The sequence below is a fragment of the Malus sylvestris genome, chromosome 6 (genome assembly GCF_916048215.2).
Source record: "Malus sylvestris chromosome 6, drMalSylv7.2, whole genome shotgun sequence".
NCBI classification, from domain to species: Eukaryota; Viridiplantae; Streptophyta; class Magnoliopsida; order Rosales; family Rosaceae; genus Malus; species Malus sylvestris.
In genome coordinates, this window is record NC_062265.1 from 21,401,343 (window position 1) to 21,421,751 (window position 20,409).

Here is a 20,409-nt window from a genome sequence, read left to right on the forward strand (position 1 = left end):
TGTAGGAAACGAAATATAGAATAATAGAAAGCTTCAAGGGCTTTAAAAACTTCGCCTACCACACAAAGTCAAAAAAATATGAAAACGCGCATAGCACATACATAAAGACTTTGCAAGCTATGTCACATACGTAAAGACTTTGTCCATTGTCCTACACCATCAACATCAACATCTACATCAACATCATATTTTGGACCGTCTAGAAGATTTTAAGTAAAAAACTATAACAGTATGTGTGTTTGGTCGCATAATTGTATTTTGAGGAAACCTATTGCTCGTTTGATAACTATTTTGTTTTAAGTTTTTATTTTTTTTTAGTGATGGTGGATAAATAAATTGGAGAGTAAGGGATAGAGAAATTTTATTTGAACCCATGTAACATCTTTCTACACCCAACTTACTCTCTTCACCCATATTGTTTTTTTATTAAAGAATTAATCTCTCTTCAAACTCAAATTTATTACCTAAACTACCATCTCAAACTCAATTCAAAATATTAAGTTATCTTCACACTCATTCTCTTTATAAAATAACATATGTAATTGAATTTTTTGTTTTTTAAGAGGCGTCCTTGCCTCACCCCCTCTTCCCACTAGCATTTTCATGGCTACTTTTTTTTCTTTCTGCTACCAAACCCAAACATTTGTCATTTTTTCTTTCTACTGATGTGCATAAGCAACAAATCGAACAATTCATCCCCTTATATTTAACAACGGGCAAGGAAGTTTATAATCTAAGAACATTGGTAAGAAGTTTTTTCGTAGAATTTTTCAATTGCAGAAAGTTTAACAAACCATTCGGGATTGATGAAAAAAATTGAAACCCAAATACTCATCTTCTAAACTTTAAAAAATTAAAATCAAACGAACAAAATATTCATAAATTGAGTCATACCTTAGTTGGAGGATTCAAAACTTCAAAATCACCATCCATCAATAAAAAAAAGGAAAACTAATGAAAATGACTTGAAAACTTTGAGTTTTAACGATAAGGACAAAATAAATGGTAAAGTGAATAGTACCAGGATTGACTTTTTAGTGTAAATATGTGGTTTTTCGTTAAAGTAAACAGTACCGGGAGTTTTTCGTTAAAGTTCCCATAAAAAAAGCTTGTTTTTCTTTACAAGACCTATTAGGGTTTAATGAGTTTATTGATAAATTTGAGTTTTATTATTAATTTCATTTTGTACTTAATAGTAATTATGCAATAGGCTAAAATAGACAATTAACAATTTAAATTTAAGTTGGGTGTAGAAAGAGGTTACATGGGTTCAAATAAAATTTCCCTAAAGTATATCTAAGAGGTGCAAGAGAGATGGTGGGAGATATGCAAATAAAATGTATAAAGAAATGTATACAAAAAAAATTAAAAAATATTTTGTTGTAGTCCTAATTTAGTTAAGAATGTGATTGTGTAAATCTTTATGGGATTCTATAGTATTTTGCAGATAGTGTCCTAATTAAGATGTATGACTTGAAAGGCAAGGATAAAGGCACAAAGGGTGAGATAATACACACCTCAAAATTTACCAATTCTCTTCTTTGTCTTATCGCTCCATCTCTCTCCTTTTATAATTCTTCTGTTAAATAGGCCTACAACATGTTATTAGTACGCTCCCTCTGCAGCTAAGTAACTGAAGGTTCGTGGAGGAGGTTCTTCTACAACTAGCACTCAAGGGCTTTCTTTCATTTCTATCAAATCATGTTTTTTCTAAAACACGAAATCGATATTTTATAAGCCCATGATAGCATGAAAACATTCACCATTATGCATTCACAATACTTAATGCCACGAAGGGTAATCTTATGTTGACGGTAAATCTCACGAAGGGTAATCTTATGTTGTTAGTAAATTCAATGAAACCACACTATACTTAATGCCAAAGCCACGCTATGGTTAGTTGATTTTCTGATTTTGTATAAATGTTTAAGGTCGAAACCAATATTGTTAAATGAAGTTGGTGATAAATCCCACAAAGAGTAATCCCGTGCTATGAGTAGGTAAATCTCATAAAACCACACTATAGTTAAGGCTGAAGCCACAGTATAGTATGCTGATTTTTTATTTTGTAAATGTTAAGGCCGAAACTATTGTTCAATGAAGTTGTTGCCAATAAATTCCCATGAAGGGTAATCCTCCACTATAGTTGATATACGGGGACGAGAGTGTGTTACAACTACTATATTGAGGCTATTTTGGTATTTCATTTGGATGCACAATTGATTAGGGTTCAAAAGTCAGTACGGTTAAATAAAGTTGACAAGTTTGAGAACAATAATGGAAGATATGAAATGGGATATAGTATTGTTATTTTGATTCATTCTGAGTCTGGAATTACCCTTGATCCAAATCTTACAGATTGAGAAATGGTGTCTAAAAACTAATGTATATTTGCATTGTGGAGTTCATATAACAGTTGGCATTTGAATGTGTTTCACAGTCCATGCTTCTAGTTGCGGTTAGCCAAAACTTAAGGCCACAAACAAAACCCAATCCCCCTTCAACTATGCAACAATGAAGGGATGACAAGGACTTTTAACCACACATTCCAGCACTCTTCATAGGCCTATGTCCATGAGTGTTCATAGTTGTTAACCACAGTTTCAATCTCCAGCTTGGTTACCAAGTTGAGATTGAGGAGAGTATTAACAAATGTGTGGTGGAGATTAGCTAATAATTGAACAATGAAGATTGGTCAAGCTGGTGAAAACTACTACAAGAGTTTGTCAGAAGGTTGTGTTGGTATATGGTCCAGCCCATGATCAATGTTCTAGATTATTCTATTAAGCAAGTGAGGTGGCTGGAGCATGCTAGGCAATTCTAGCATGTTATTAAGTTGATGGAAGAAGCTATAGAGTACTAGCTTCCTTGGTTGCAAATGGAAAGATCTAGAAGCTACAATGTTGTAGCTAGTCTAGAATTATCTATGCTAGAGGTTTGAAGAATACACTAGAAACTAGTAGAATGCCAAACCCTCACCTATAAATATGGGTGTGATGTTGTAGTGAAGTAACCAATTAAGAACCAAGCGTGAGTAGCAAAGGATCAAGTCCAAAGCTAGAGTTCCACTCCAAGAGTGAGAGTGAAAGTGTTCCACTACACATTGTGAGTGAAGTTTAGAATGATAGAAAATGTGTGTCATACTTTCTTGTATCCATTAAGCCTTGTCTTTGGCTTAGTAAGACTACTCTTGTTGTACTCATCTTTTTCATATAGTGAAGATTGATCCTTGTTTCCTGGACGTAGGCATAAATTATCAAACCACAAAAATTCTTGGTGTCCATTTTCTACTTTACCTTGTGCATTCTCTATCTTGTAGTACTAACATTCCTAATAAGTGGTATCAGAGCCAGGTTGGCTCGTACTACAAGATGGAAGGAAGTGGCACTATGATCAAACTCACCAACTACGATTAGGTAACATGGAAGCCAAGGATGGAAGACATTCTCTATTGCAAGGATCTGCATGAACCAATTGAAGGAGATGCCGCTAAGCCCGAAAGCATGTCTGATGCCTAGTGGAAAAATATGAATCGCAAGGCTATTGGCACAATTAGACAATGGGTGGACGATAGTGTTTTTCACCATGTGTTTAATGAAACCAATGCCTGCGAGTTTTGGACGAAGCTTGAGTCCTTGTTCGAGAAGAAGACCCCAGCTAAGAAAGTCTTCTTGATCAAAGAGCTCATCAATGTGAAATACAAGGATGGTTTAAGTGTAGCAGAACACTTAAACAATTTCCAAAATATCATCAACCAGTTGGCTACTATGAAAATGACGATTGAGGACGAGCTACAATCGCTCTTGTTACTTGGATCCTTGCCAAACAGTTGGAAGACCTTTGTGGTGAGTATAAGTAACTCTGCTTCTAATGGTATTCTTACTCTTGATAATGTTAAAAATAGCATGCTCAATGAAGAAACAAGGAGAAAGACTTATAGCACAGATAACAGCCAAGTATTTGTCATAGAGAACCGCGGAAGAAGCAAGAGTATAGGGCCTAGAGGTCATGGCAGGAGTCCTAGCCGATCCAAGTCAAGGTTCAGGGGTGCATGACACCATTATGGCAAAGAAGGCCATATGAAGAAAAATTGTCGAGTTTGGAAGAGAGAGCAAAGGGAAGGAAACAATCAGAAGAAAGATGATACTGGCAATACCATCGCTGTCGTATGTGGTGATGTACTAGAAATATTGTCTGTTGGTGAATGTCTGCATATGGGCAACTCTGATAGAGACATTGAATGGATCTTTGACAATGGAGCTTCCTTCCATGCTATATCCAAACGAGAGTTCTTTAGTACATACAAAGAAGGTGACTTTTGCATAGTGAAGATGGGGAATGAAAGCTATTCCCAAATTCTTGGAATTGGTGATATTTGCCTAAGAACTAATCTCGGCCGCCAATTGATGTTGAAAGATGTGAGACATATTCCTGATATACGTCTCAATCTGATATCCATCGATACCCTTGATCGACAAGGATATTATCACCATATTGGCAAAGGAAAATTGAAGCTTACCAAAGGCTTAATGATGGTAGCAAGAGCACGACTTTGTTGGACGTTGTACAGGTCAAATGCCAAGGTTTTGAAAGGTGAGTTGAATGCTATGGAGGACTCATCTCTAGACTTGTGGCATAATAGGCTAGGCCACATAAGCGAGAAAGGCCTACAAGTTTTGGCAAAGAAGTCTCACATTCCCTTTGCCAAAGGTACGTCATTAAACTCTTGTGAGCATTGTTTATTCGGAAAACAAAGAAGAGTTAGTTTTTTGTGTTCCATCTTCAAAGAAAGGAAATTTGTTAGGTCTTGTTTATTCAGATGTGTGTGGTCCCATGGAAGTCGAGTCACTCAGAAGAAATAAATATTTTGTTACTTATATTGATGATGCTTCACGAAAGGTTTGGGTGTATTTGTTGAAATCCAAAGACCAGGTGTTTCAGATATTCCAGGAGTTCCATGCTATGGTGGAGAGGGAAATTGGGAAACCTCTCAAGTACCTTCGTAGTGACAACGGCGGCGAGTACACATCTTACCAGTTTAGAGAATATTGTGTGAAACATGGCATACGTCATGAGAAGACAGTTCCTGGAACTCCATAACATAATGGTGTTGCTGAAAAAATGAACTGAACCATCATGGAGAAAGTAAGGTGTATGCTGAGGACTGCAAAGTTATCTAAGCAGTTCTGGGGTGAAGCTGTAAGGATAGCCTGTTATTTGATCAACCAATCTCCATCAGTACCATTAGGTCTTGATGTTCCGAAGAGAGTATGGACTGGTAATGATATGTCTTACTCTCATCTGAATGTGTTTGGCTGTAAAGCTTTTATGCATGTGCCTAAAGAGTAAAGATCGAAGTTAGACTACAAAGCTACACCGTGCATCTTTCTTGGTTATGGCAGTGAAGATTTTGGTTACAGATTATGGGACCCATACTAGAAAAAGTTTATCCGAAGTAGAGACGTGGTCTTTTATGAAGATCAAACAATTGGGGATTCGGATAAAGAGTCACAACCAGATGGCGCAGTCAGAGGAGTTGGTCCATTAGCTTCAGATGAAGAAAGTCATGATGACATCCCTGAAGCAGCTGCAAATGAAGTGCCTGCAAAACCAGATAATGCTGATCAGGGGGAGCATGATCAAAATGTGCCAGACCATGAGATTGCTGATCAAGATGAGCCTAGTCAAGAAGAGCATATTCAAGAAGAACCCAATCAGGGGGAGCCTCTAACCCCTCAAGAGAATAAAGATCAGGTCAGAGGATCCAACAAAAGTCAAAGACCTCTACCAAGTATTCTTCATCAGAGTATATCATGTTGACTAATTATGAAGAGACTGAAACTTATGAGGAGGCCAGAGCTCATAACGACAGTGATAAATGGATGAAGGCAATGGAGTCAGAGATGGATTCCTTATTAAAGAATGATACCTATGAGCTGGTGGAGCTTCCAAAGGGCAGAAAAGCATTGAAAAACAAGTGGGTGTTCAAATTGAAAAGGGATGACAACATGACAAGGTACAAGGCTTGTTTGGTTATCAAAGGTTTTGGTCAAAAGAAAGGAGTTGACTTTGATGAGATTTTCTCATCGGTGGTGAAGATGACTTCCATTCGAGTTATCCTTGGTATGGCAGCAAGCATGGATCTTGAGCTCGAGCAGTTAGACGTTAAAACTGCATTTCTCCATGGCAATTTAGAAGATGAGATATACATGGAGCAACCCAAAGGCTTTGAAGTCAAACGTAAATAAAATTTGGTGTGCAAGCTCAAGAAAAGCTTATGGTCTTAAGCAGGCTCCGAGACAGTGGAATAAGAAGTTCAACTCATTCATGGTGAGTAATGGGTACAAGAGAATCATGCTGACTCTTGTGTCTATATCAAACAATTTTTTGGAGGTAAATTCATCATTTTATTGCTTTATGTTGATGACATGTTGATTGTCGGTCAAGATGCTTCTATGATTAAAAAGCTCAAAAAAGAGTTATCTAAGTCATTTGACATGAAGGACTTAGGGCCAGCCAAGCAGATTTTGGGCATTGAGATAATTCCTGACAGAAAATCCAAGAAGTTGTGGCTGTCACAAGAAAAGTATGTTGAACGGGTGCTTGAAAGGTTTAACATGAAAGCAGCCAAATCGGTAAGCTCACCTTTAGCCAATCATATCAAGTTAAGCAAAGAGTAGTGTCCAAAAACATATGAAGAAAAGGAGAAAATGGCAGTTGTTCCCTACTCTTCAGCAGTAGGAAGTATCATGTATGCAATGGTATGCACACGGCCAGATATTGCTCATGCAGTAGGTGTGGTGAGTAGGTTTCTCTCTAATCCAAGGAAAGACCATTGGAAAGCTGTTAAGTGGATTCTCAGATATTTGAAGGGGACTTCTAAGATGTGCTTGTGCTTTGGTGGTTCCAAACCAATCTTGGAAGGATTTACAGATGCTAACATGGGAGGTGACCTGGATGTAGAAAATCTACATCTGGGTACTTGTTTACTTACAAGGGGAGCCGTGTCTTGGCAATCTAAGTTGCAAAAGTGCGTTGCTTTGTCCACAACCGAGGCTAAATATATAGCTGCTATAGAAGCATGCAAGGAGTTGTTGTGGCTGAAGCGGTTTCTCCAAGAGTTGGGTTTGAAGCAAAGTGATTATGGCATTTATTGTGATAGTCAGAGTGCTCTGGATTTGAGCAAGAACACTAATTATCATTCACGCACTAAGCACATTGATATTCGTTATCATTGGATTAGATATGCTATCGAGAACAAGGTGCTAAAGCTGAATTCATACTGATAATAATCCTTCAGACATGTTGACAAAGGTAGTCACAAAATCAAAGTTGGAATTTTGCATTAGGCTGTTGGGATGGACTCCAGGTAACTTGGAGTCATGATCGGAATTCCTCCATCATGAATTGGAGGGGGAGATTGTTGGTATATGGTCCAGCCCATGATCAATGTTCTAGATTATTCTAGTAAGCAAGTGAGGTGGCTGGAGCATGCTAGACAATTCTAGCATTTTATTAAGTTGATGGAAGAAGCTAGAGAGTACTAGCTTCCTTGGTTGCAAATGGAAAGATCTAGAAGCTACAATGTTGTGGCTAGTCTAGAATTATCTATGCTAGAGGTTTGAAGAATACACTAGAAAATAGTAGAATGCCAAACCTTCACCTATAAATATAGGTGTGATGTTGTAGTGAAGTAACCAATTAAGAACCAAGCGTGAGTAGCAAAGAATCAAGTCCAAAGCTAGAGTTCCACTCCAAGAATGAGAGTGAGAGTGTTCCACTACACATTGTGAGTGAAGTTTAGAGTGATAAAAAGTGTGTGTCATACTTTCTTGTATCCATCAAGCCTTGTCTTTGGCTTGGTAAGACTACTCTTGTTGTACTCATCTTTTTCATATAGTGAAGATTGATCCTTGTTTCGTGGACGTAGGCATAAATTGCCGAACCACATAAATTCTTGGTATCCATTTTCTACTTTACCTTGTGCATTCTCTATCTTGTAGTACCGACATTCCTAACAGGTTGGAGGGTTAGTTATTTTTTATAGGCTACTATTTGTAATTCTCGCATTTCTATTCAACTCAGAAGATATCAATACAAGGCTTCATTTCCTTCTATTCTTCATCTTCTTCTTCTATGTTCCACTGCAATTTGCTTCTTTCACTGCAATTTGGGCAGTTTCATACCCTTTACAATGTAATTAATAACTGTTGGGTTGAACAAATATTCATATTTATTCTTGCATGTAACGGAAATTTGACAAAAATTTCACTTTTGATTTAAATTTATCAACAATCTTCACCAAGAAAATTTAATCTTACTTTTTCACTACAAAACTATCATTCGAATATTTTATCATAAGGAAGTATTATTGATCCGATTTCACCTTAAAAAATATAGCTAAAACATAAAAACAAATAGTCAAACGAATGAAACCGACAAAAACGGAGCCCTATTCATTTAACAATTAGCTGCATTTTTGAAACCTACATATTTAATTAGATGCATTTTTGAAACCTACACCTAAAATATGGGAACACGAATCACGTGATAAGTACAGAAACGAAGCCCTGGTCATATAATAATCGGCTGCATTACTGAAACTTTAAATTAAACCTAAATTGGGGAACATGATAAGTTCAGGTATAAATAAAAATGAAGCCCTATTCATATAATAATCGGCTTCATTATTGAAACCTTAAATTAAGCTTTAAATGGGGAACACGATCAGGACAGGTATCAACCAAAGCATGTGTTTTTTTAATTTTTAAGTTCAATGAAGAAAAGTAGGCGAGATTAGCACTTCCGTAATGATCGTGTGTAAAGCACTTATCCTTTCCGTAGTGATGAGACTCATTACACCCAAAAACCACCCTCCCGTTCCTCCATCATTTTTGGTAAGAAATATTAACAAAAGGGTGATACGTGCTAAAGAGATCATTTTTTTAAGGAAAAATTAGGATTCAGTCTTTAGTCACTAATGTTCATAGACTAAAACTTTATTGGTTTTCAGCTTTTGATTAAAGTCCTTTGACTTTGTACAACTCAACATTTTACTAGGAAAATACTTCCATGTCATCTTTTAAGAATGTCTATATTAAAATATTTAATATTATGTTTTGAACAAACAATATTATCTACACCAAAGGAGCGAGACAATAAGCTAAGCATCGCAATATGCTAGCAATAATGTGGCTCAAATAATATTTAACATAATGTTTAATGTATAATATAAATAGTTGACATTGAAATTCATTAATGCTAATATGATGTGTCCAAAATCAAGGGACTTTGATCAAAATCCAAAAAATTAATAAGGTTTCAATCAATGTACACTAGTGACTAGGGACCGCATCCAAAATATCATTTTTGAATTATATTTTGTAGATCACAAAGTTCTAGGGTCTGCAATTTAGAACCAGGAAACTGACACCACATTGCAGCATCTGAATCCAAATGTAAAAAAAGAACCAGAAAAACTGACACTGTAGTGTTTGAATCCAAATGTAAAATCAGAAAATAAATACTTGCAGTGTGATCTGTATTGACCTATTCCAAAATATAAGAAATGAGGTGTCAGTTGAAGTGGGTGCCTATAGTGGCAAATTCTGTAATTTTTATAAAAATGTATTTAAGTATCACAATACACTATATATTGAACTATTTATAATTAAAATAAATATTATTAATATTGTAACTTTATTGATTTTATACAAAACCACCCATAATTTAAATAAATAATTATTGTCCTCTTCTTCCTATTGTCAATTAATTGATTTTATGAGAGTAAACTGTCGATTTGCCCCCTAAACTTTCACTTAGCTTTCGATTTCCCCCCTGAACTTTTCGATTGGAAAATTAAGGACTCAAACTATTTTTTTTAGCCAATTTGCCCCTACCGTTAGTTTTTCAAACATTCCATCCGTATTTATGTTAAGTGAGATCATGTGCACAACATGTGAGGGTAGTTAAGTTATTTCACTCTTAAAATGATTAAAAAACTGAAAATAAATTTAAAAAAAAATAAAAAAATTTCCCTCTATTTTTTCCCTCTAATTCCTATTCTCAATTTTATTTTTCACTCATTCTTATGCATGAGAAATGACATACGGTGTTATTGTCTTCAAAAGTATCTAAGTTAGTCTTTTTCTTGAAGCATGTACTACCATTTTTATTTTCTCTAACAAATTAATAATTTGACAAATGCTCATGGTGTTAAATGTGCAAAAATGCAGTTGAAATATCCATCATTTGATTCTAGGTTGAGTTGTGCACTTTCTTCTCTTTTATAGTAATTAATTTATTATTTGAAAACATTGTACTTTGAGGAGGCAAGCAAAGCTTTGTGGAACTGCGTGGGTATGATATGCTTTTTTTTTTTTTTTTTTAGTGATTTGGTTGGATACTATTGCTAGAAAATTGGAGGAATAGTTAGGATTAGTGCAGTTAGCCGATTTTTGGAGTTTTGATGCTGGTGATTGGAGTAGTTTTTTTCTTTGACTTGTTGTAGTTTTTACTAGATGGCGGACATGTAAACTGCTGGAAACTATTTTTATAACTCTTCTAACTCTTCTACTAGTAAAGTCTTAATGTCTCTAAAATGAAGCACAACACGTAACATGCTTATATTAATGCACTACTTTGGAGACAATAACACCATGAGCATTTGTCAAATTATAAATTTGTTAAAGAAAATAAAAAATGGCATTACATGCTTCATGAAAAAGACTAACTTGGATACTTTTGAAGACAATAACACCATATGTCATTTCTCATGCATATGAATGAGTGAAAAATAAAATTGAGGATAGGAATTAGAGGGAAAAAATAGAGGGAAAGGTTTTTTTTTTCTTAAATTTATTTTCAGTTTTTTAATCATTTTTAAGAGTGAAATGACTTAACTACCCTCACATGTTGTGCACATAGTCTCACTTAACAGAAATATGGATGGAATGTTTGAAAAACTAACGGTAGGAGGCAAATTGGCTAAAAAAATTAGTTTGAGTCCTTAATTTTCCAATCGAAAAGTTCAGGTGGGCAATCGAAAACTAGGTGAAAGTTTAGGAGGCAAATCAACAGTTTACTCATTTTCTGATGAATGATAATGATCTAATTGTAGACATCGAAATTTTGGTAAATAAATGTTGACCAATAAATCAAAGTTTCAACGCTCATGTATTACATAAATTTAACACGTAGCGTGTGACTCGACAAAAAATTGAAATGAGTCGGAAAAGTCATCAAACAGGACACGTGTCAACACCTGGCAGAAACGACTTATTTTATCTGGAATATTATATTCAAAATTAGGCCTTGGAAAATTCTATAAATAGAAGCCAATTTCATTCATTTCAGGACACCAATTGATATTACACCAAAACCTTAAAGCTCTGAAGCTCTGAAACTCCGAAGCTCTCAAGCATCCAGGTTCCCGAAGAATCGAGAAAGCCCTATTCGTTCTTCGTTCATCGTTCTTCCAAGATCAAGCCCCGATGGCCCTTGGATCAACAATCATCCACCTTCAAGATTAAGCCCCGAAGGCCCCTTTGAAGAACTTCCACCAATTCAAGATCAAGCCCCGACGGCCCCTTGAAGAACTTCCACCAATTCAAGATCAAGCCTCGACGGCCCTTAAAGAAAGTGTTCATCGTTCATCATCCGTTCATCCTAAGATCAAGCCCCAACAGCCCTTTGGATCAACAACGTCAACAAATTCACACGTCCAACCGTCCTTCAAGATCAAGCCCAAAAGCCCTTGAAGGTCCGTTCATCACTGTTCTTCAAGATCAAGCCCAAAAGCCCCTTGAAGATCCGTTCATCACCGTCATTCAAGATCAAGCCTCAATGGCCCTTGAAGAAACTTTCAACCGTTCATCCAAGATCAAGCCTCGATGGCCCTTGGATCAATCGCACATCCACAAATCAATACCTTACGGAGATCGAATCAGATGATCAAATTCGAGAGAGATTGTAACCCAAAATCATCAAATACAAATATTATTTTGTGCACGTTGTTCTTGTCTCTTTCGTTTCAGGAAAATTTCATGTTCACACTAATAACTTCACCCGATTATAAATACAAACCATTGCACGGTACCAAACACAACTCCCATCCCCTTAACAAAAATGCACAAGATGAGATTCCTACTAGGAGCTGCATGCCTTGTTTGCCTCAATGTCTGAGTTATAGAGGGACGTCCGGGAGATATCGAATTCTCTACACAGGATGCCACTGGAAGTGAACTGCGTGGCCTACTGACGAGGAGTGACCACGGTAAGCGATATATCAGTGCCAAACTCGAAACCGTTCGTTTTGGTTGATATTTCAAACCGTATTGGAAGAACCATCATCCTAGCATTAGACAAGGAGAATGCCAATGTGGTAGCTTATGTTGCGGGCGACAAATCCTACTTTCTCAAAGACGCTACAGTTGCAGCTCTTAACACTTTATTCCCTCCCACAACGAGCCTTTATCTTCCATTTACCTCTAGCTATACTGACCTCGAGAAAGCTGATCGTAAGTCCAGGTGGGAAATCCCTTTAGGACTCACTCCCCTGGACAATGCCATCACCGCGTTGTGGGAGGTGATTCCGAAGCCGCGCAGTCCCTTCTGGTGACCACTCAGATGGTTTTAGAAGCGGCGCTGTCCATACTACTTGAGCAGCGTGTCCGGGATAGCATACAAGACAAAATTGACTTTTTACCGTACGCTGGAGTCCTAGCCAACAGTGGCTGTCCTTCTGAGTGGGCTGCCATGCATGTTTCTATGTCTAATTATGTATGTTTATCTATGTTATTATTAGGTACTTTGTCTTCAACCTACCAGCACATAAGTACTTCTATAGCTTGTTTGTATAACATGCTTTTGTAAAATCAGCCGAAATAAGTGTGAAATTATGTAACAACTATGCTCATTCCAAGAATCAGAGGACAAGGTACTTAAGTTTGCCTTCAGTTTTAAATTTTTTTGAATACAGTAGTCTATGATCTTTTGATTACTTACTCTCATCACGTGAAGGAGAGCAAGACTTTTGGGGTTTCTATTTGCATCTTATTAGTTTAATTGGTTTGAGACGGGAGGGCCATATGGATCCTCTGCTTGATTTATGTAATGGTACGATCTAGTTTTATTAGAGAGCAACTAGTTTGTCAAGAGCATGAATTGATGAAATTTGTAAGAGTTCAAAGAAAAACATAGGAAAGTTGTAGCTATAAATCGTGTTTGCTAAGCAAGAAAATTGACGAGAAAGTGAGAGAAAACCAAAGTCACTAGACTAAGGCTCGCAATACCATTCTAACAAAAAACAACTCGCGATATCATAAAGGAAACCGAGTCTAGAGAGAAACTGATTTTGTAGTACAAGTAATATTCTAGCTAGTACAATTACATTTAAATAGAGAGCAATTTGATGCTCACAAGTAGCATATTTGAACGGTACATTTAAGGCATCATAATACAAGTGGAGGAAATACGTCCCTGCATACTTTATTAACATGTAGAGTACACATATAAAATGAGATATTGTGATCACTTGGATTGATGAGCGTGGGGGTTCAGTTTATACTATTTACATTAAGGGTAGTATGTCAGTTTGTCACGCGCAACTAGACATTATTCAGTTTTACATCAAAGAGAAGAAATTGCAATTTACAAACTCCCTGTTCGGGCTTGACCAAGTAAAGCAGCCACAGTTCCCACAAAAGCTGCATTCATATATGTTGTGGGTTCAGAGTGAGAATAGTCTGATCTTGCATCGTTGAACTGGTCGTTTACATCTGGACCTCCAACGATTGCACCCACATGAGTATTAGGGTTTGGATTGGAAGAGGAGAAATAGTTGTTACCACCTTTGCAATCCACCTTGGCTGGGAGGACGTTGATGGAAGGGATTGATGAACCTCTATGGTGCAATTGCGTTGGGTATTTGCCACCAAAACCCACCATGCATGACATGTTCTTGGGGTTGCTTCCTAGGATGTAGTCCACCTGAATATAAACGATTGAAAAAAGGTTGTCGTATCTGTTAGTTGCATAAGTTGTCTAGTGATAGAACATAAAAATTTGAGAACAATTAGGGTTTCTTGTATCTTAAGTATTGTAATCATTTATTCGTGTAGATAGCTTTTTGTAGATTAAGAATCCTTTCCTTGTAGCCTAAGACTTATGGTGTACGTATAAAGAATAACTCTATAAAAGAAATCATTTGATTTAGTATTTCTACACGTAGGGATCGATGATCTACATCAAACAATACATTAAAATGATACAGTTTACCAACAATTTGGTTTAGCGGTACCAAGGGACGGAACTAGCATTTTTTTTTTCTCAGGTGGGTTGTATCCGTAAGCTACACAACCTAACAAAAAGCCTCCTAATGTTGTTTTCCACATATGCAACTAGAATATACTACATGAACATGTTTGGACCTTAATTTGGTTGTTATTGACACTTCAATAACTTATTGTGCACTTCAAGTTTTCTCTATTTTTAAATAGAAATCCATTTGTGAGAAGTGCCTAATGAATTTTTTAGAGTACCAATAACAATACCCAAACAAAAGTGTTATGAATAAAACTCGATAATACAAAAGACTTTTACTAATAATGAGAATTATACATCTATTTAGGGAGACCTAATAAGTCTTTAATACATATACGAAAACATACCACTGTTATCTTAATTAGAATTACAAGATTACTACGATTATCTTCAAGTTTTAGTTGGTAAAATTACTTAATTAGTTGGTAGCCACATTTCACATGGCGTGAGAGAAAGTGATATCGGCAAAGAACTAAAGTTTATCAACCCTACTCCTAAAAACTCAGGTGTCTGTAATGGGATATATAATTGATTTAATAAATACTACTATTTTCTTATTCCTATAATTCCACGTGGGCTACAGCCAAGGCTGCCCACACATAGGGTCCTTCCCTAGCGCCACCCAATCTCCAATATATTGAAGACATTTTTTTAATATGAGAAATTTTGAGATTGTTAATCACCTGATATTTTCCAAAGGTTCTGATTTGGGAGGTAGAGAAAAAGACCGAGCCGCATTGGACTCCACCAATTTGTGCTGCAGTTAGGGTTTTGGAGTAGATGAATAGCAGCAGGGTTGAGCTTGTTACATATTGCAAATTACTACTATCTCTTGTAAAAAGTAGTCCACCTGCAAACATTAAAAAAATGTTCCTCATATATTAATAATCATAATCAGTCACCAAGAATTCATTTCTTTATTTGATCATTAAGTTATAAACATGTGCACCTGGGGTTCTTCTGATCTGTACCGAACTACTCCCTGGCATCAGTGCGCATACAAACGACTGGACATCGCTATTGTACTTAGCCAAATTCGTATTTCCACTGAAGAATTCCTGTGAAAATTTAGGAATTAACTTACTTCTTTTTAATTATCCGTAAAGAAAACATTAAAATGACGGTAATGATAAATAGTGATAGTGATACCTTGGCTAGTAATGTCTGAGCTCCAACTAATTTGTTATCCCAACTGAACTCAGACACTGCCTGACTCCATGCTTGGTTGCTCGAGACATAATTCAAATAGTTGGTGTCTGCACTCGCCTTGTATAGCCAAGCCGCAGCCCATAACAACTCATCCTTAAATTGGACAATTCACAATAAACCAAATACATAAGCTCATAGTGAGTGCAATAAGAATATATTAAGACCAGATTCATTTGTATACGTAAAACTTATACTTCTATTGAAAAAATATCGTACATATATGTCATTTATGTAGCATTACTATGGTGAATAATTAGGAATATCAAAGTGTTACCTAGTTTTACTTTTGGTTTTTACCTGATAGCCAGAGTAGGAGCAGTAAAATGGGCAATAGCCTTGGTAAGACGCTCTATGCTGATCTGCCAAGTCAAACAGCTGTGTATACAAATTTATTTCAGTAAGATAAAATTTGTTTGAAAAGAGATGAACTCAAAATTAATTTTTCTCCTTACTGATCGTGAATGGCTTAGGAGCAACGCGGAGTAGTTGGAATCAACCACTTTAAAGACAAGTGAAGCAGCGGCAAGGGCAGCAGCAGCCTCAGCTGCTGGCTCGGAGCCAGGAGAAGTAGAAGTGATCTTGTAAAGTGTTCGTGGTGTATCCATGTCCTCAGGGCGCTCCCAGCACTGGTGATCCGCATTTGCATCTCCCACCTATATATGAACTGAAAATTACCGTGACATAAAATCAAACCATTCCCAGCATTTGAAACCCTAGGGGTCAAATTCACCATGGCTGACCATATAATCGTCCAATCCAAACCCTAGGGCCTATTCTCTGTTGTGTAGCTCACACTATATATTCATATAAATCGAACAAAACTTTGAAGGAAGTTTTTTAATGACATTGCATACTGCTGATTTTATTTGACATGGTTAGGGTTAACATACTCTTTACTGGAGTAGGAGCCGATGACGAAGTGGGGGGATGATAGCACTAGCAGTGTGTGGGTGTCCTTAATATGTGTTATATATAGCCATTTTATTTATTTTTAAATAATTAGTGGGTGTACTTAGATAAGGTGTGGTGTTAAAATAGAAAAGCACATGAAAATGTTTATAATTAAGGAGTCTTTTGATTTAGGTTCAGTCAACATAGTAATTTTCTAATGGGGCTTTTAGATCTAGGTGCAAAAGTATAGATTGTTTTTAGGACTGAGTCTAGTTATTTAATTACATATTTTGTATCAATTATTCAATTTTATCTTTTTAGATGAAAATTTTAAATTTATTAACTTTTGTGATAAAGGTATATTATAAAAAGAAAAAAATATATATGTAACACAATTAATCTATGTTATAGGTAGACTATGAACAAAAACCTATGGCATAGGTAGATAGACAATTGAACGTATATTCTACCTATAAGCTAGATATGAAACCTAATTATAGAATACAAAAATATAATGCCTACAAGTAAGATACATTAAGCAGTGATACATGTTAATTATAAATATGAATCTTTCATATATGTTGATAAATACAATTAACGTGTGGTATAAGTTGATTATAAAAAAATTATAAATGGAGTTTGGAATAGAAGAATAAAAATAACAAAGAAAGAAATAATTAAAGAGATAATTAAAATGAAATTAATTTTTATAACAAATCTTATCAATAAGTAATACTTGTTGATAATAAAATAATCCTAAATTTAAGGGATTGGACTTACTTAAGAAACTGGACTATTCCTAATGTTGGCTAAAAAAATTGGACCTATATCAAATTTTCCATTTTTTAATTTAATCCAACATTTATGTGGTTTCAATTTTAATCTAATTTGTGCACTTCTTAGTTGTATGACTTTTCTATATAATTAAATAGGAACCTGGGTATAAAATGTGGTGGCTGAAGAGTGACATTTCAGTATGTAATCTGTGCCCCAACGGATTGCAGTATGGAGATATTCAAGCTGGTTTGCAGAAGATATCTGCTGCTGGTACTCCACAGCAGCCCAACTCAACAAGCTGACACTAAATGCCATTGGCCACCCAAACTTGACGTTGTCACCTGCATCATAGTATCCTCCAGCCAAATTCACCTGCGCGTGCATCATTGAAACCACAACAAAACATAAATATCGTCATATTTAATTTAAAGTTAATGTTCTCTTGTCAAATATATGTTACCTGCAAATTTATAAATAATTGTTTTATTAAAATTTCACATATTGTTAAGTACACCTTACATATTTAATACAACATATTTTTGTTTTTCATTAAAATTTATCTTAATACACCCCCACATACTTTCTCATAATACCCTCAGATATATACACCCCATATTTTTTTATATACACCCCCATTTTACTTTTAGATTTTACGTCTGCGTAATCCGAAACATATTCTTATGAATACTGTATCATGAAAACATATTCTCCCGCTCCAATTTTCAAACATGGCGTAGTTTCAGAGAGTATTAAGGGGAAGAAACAAGGAGGAGGATACATAGTTAAAATATCATTAGCAGTTTTTTCGAATATAGGGATTCGGGAAGGATAAGATCACTCAATGAATAACATGGTTTTACAGGAAGATGTATACATTGCCTAATCCTTGTTCTTCATCTAATGGGGAGGATAAAGAGTGTCTCGATAAGCTTACGAAGAGGAAGAGGTTTTGGCAGGAAGTAATGGAAATAAGGCTCTTGGATGAAGATAATTACGTTAAGAGATTCTTACAAACTAGATGGATGCAAGTTAAAGAAGAGAAATAATCTTGGGATATACACGTTAAAAGTGATTTAAGGTCTATATATTTAGATTGTTATTTTTCTTTTAAAGAAAATTTTAGTATATAAGTTATTCAATAATATATGTTATTTAGGGTATATTCAACAATATGTAGAATCCTACTAAAAACCCTTTATAAAAACGTAATAACTTTTAAAAAATAAAAACTACATAGTGCACGAAAATGTACTTAAAGCCACGTAAATAATTAATATCATACATTTTGAGGTTTTCCATCAGAGAGTGCAGAGTCTCCTCTCCAGTTTACTCGCTGGCTGGTGGGCAACTTTCCCGAGCGTTGCCCTTCGAAGAATAAAATGGCCTTACCGAGGGCATCTCTATAGTCATGATCTACTGCCAACTCTTCAATTTCGTCCTCCATGGCTAGGGCTTGCCCATCCTTGTTAACCAAGACACAACACAAGACCAAAACCCATACCAGTACTACGACGTGCTTCATGATGATCAGTTTGAAATTTTGTAACTTGCTTGTGGCGTTTGCATGCAGTTGCTGAGATTCTGGGAATTTATATTTTTCATGGATTGTGAATGAATATTTATAGGCAAATAAGGGTCACATCATTATCAAAAACAGTTGCAAGTTCTATTATTTTATGCGGATGGTATTATGGGGAATAAGATGAATGGCATGAAGGGTGACGCTAATTGAGGAATGGAGAGTTGGGGACTGAAAATTATAGGGATATGTCATTAGGGCATTGTACCCATTCATGAACGTCATTCTATCTTGTTTTGCACTTCTTACTATCATCGATATTTTACTTGCAAATTCTAATCCCCCAACTTTCTATAACTGTTAAACAAATGAATGTGATTTTTCCACAAGCACAAAAAATAACTAAAACAATATATTAAAATAATGATAAAGTAGAAAAAAATAGTTCTACAACTCTTAAGTTCTATACAAAAACACTTGAAGAGCTCAACCGAATGGAAACTCTCCCATCTCTCCACTTGTCATGCTTTAATAATTTTTCATTGCGGAATCCTGCCCCGTTATTAAGTTAGTTGAGTTATTTTTTTTTTTTTAAGAGAAATGATTTCTGTATCCCTTCCCTTATCCTTTTGCACACTTTTTGTTTTTTATGTCCATTGTTCTAATATGATTTATTCATGCCAGAGCCTAGAATAAACCAAGGTGTGCAGGAAGAGAAAAATAGTCGGAGAAATCTCTTCCTTTTTTCTAAACTACATATTGAGTTTAAAGTATTTTTTTTGTATAGTGTAATGTTATCAAGAATTTACATGTGATAACCCAAAAAATCAAGAATTTACATATGAAAAGCCCTATAAATAATTGGAAGGTCAAGTCAAGGAGAATTATTGACGACAGGAGTATTTAGATATTGAAATAGTTAACTTTTGTAGGCTGCTAGGGCTGCTTATAATAATGCAGGTTAATACGTGTATTACTTTGTTAAGCAGTTACGTGTACCCTTCTCTTTCTACACCCAACGCCCCATACCTAAACTAGTTTGAGTGGCAAAGCGAATTAGGTAGAGGGTTAAATCAATTGGAGGATGAGGCCATCTACAACTAAAGGTATTTGGACAATATTAGCAGTAAAATTGAAAAGAAACAGCCTTCAAGGGTATTTTGCAAAGCATAATGCTAGGGGATCAAAATTTCAAACCAAATTTACAAATCAAATGATATGTCATCAATGAGAAATAAGCACGATAATCAACATTTAATTAATAATCAAATCATCAACATCTACATCAGTTGGTTTACAAACTTTAATTTAAAATTTTGGTTTCCCTAATACTATCCTTTTGCAAATGAGCATATTTAGGACTCAAATCAGCCCCAATAATGGCTAAGAAGTGACCACACTAGGGCATTTCCTTTCCGTGGAGAGTCCGTCACTAAAAGGTAATGAAAATATAAAGAAACTAATACTTAACTCTTTATGGTTGGAGACAAGAAAAATTAAGATGCTATTATTGCTTAAAGAGGGCGAAATTGTGAGATAGAATTTGAGTACGTAGGTAGGCAATATGCTATAGGACAAAATACCATAGATCGATATTCAGAGAACACACGCATGGATCTTTTAATGATACAACTAAGCATGTACAAGTACATGCACACGCTTCTTTCTATATAGTCATATCCAATTATATT

At 35.6% G+C, this 20,409-nt stretch overlaps 1 protein-coding gene and 1 long non-coding RNA gene across 2 annotated transcripts; one reads left to right on the forward strand and one right to left on the reverse strand.

The window, feature by feature from the left end:
- The first annotated feature begins 2,790 nt into the window (after window positions 1–2,790).
- LOC126626965 (uncharacterized) lies at window positions 2,791–7,954 on the forward strand. Its single transcript, XR_007624831.1, has 2 exons — window positions 2,791–3,114; window positions 7,795–7,954. It is a non-coding gene; the product is annotated as an uncharacterized LOC126626965 (long non-coding RNA).
- A 5,368-nt stretch (window positions 7,955–13,322) lies between these two features.
- On the reverse strand, window positions 13,323–18,796 carry LOC126625007 (endoglucanase 20-like). The gene is made up of 8 exons (XM_050294083.1): window positions 18,482–18,796; window positions 17,359–17,571; window positions 15,984–16,184; window positions 15,829–15,906; window positions 15,472–15,624; window positions 15,272–15,380; window positions 15,006–15,172; window positions 13,323–13,989 (listed from the first exon to the last, which is right to left on the reverse strand). The coding sequence occupies exons 1-8, from the start codon at window positions 18,719–18,721 to the stop codon at window positions 13,651–13,653; spliced, it is 1,500 nt and encodes a 499-aa protein (XP_050150040.1). The 5' UTR covers window positions 18,722–18,796; the 3' UTR covers window positions 13,323–13,650.
- Between the last annotated feature and the right edge of the window lie 1,613 nt (window positions 18,797–20,409).

Coding starts and splice junctions, on each gene's coding strand:
- LOC126625007 (XM_050294083.1), bottom strand. CDS start 18,721: ATGAAGCACGTCGTAGTACTGGTATGGGTTTTGGTCTTGTGTTGTGTC. Junction 15,625..15,828: donor GCTCCTACTCTGGCTATCAG/GTAAAAACCAAA, acceptor GTCCAATTTAAG/GATGAGTTGTTATGGGCTGC. Junction 13,990..15,005: donor GAACCTTTGGAAAATATCAG/GTGATTAACAAT, acceptor GTTTATATTCAG/GTGGACTACATCCTAGGAAG.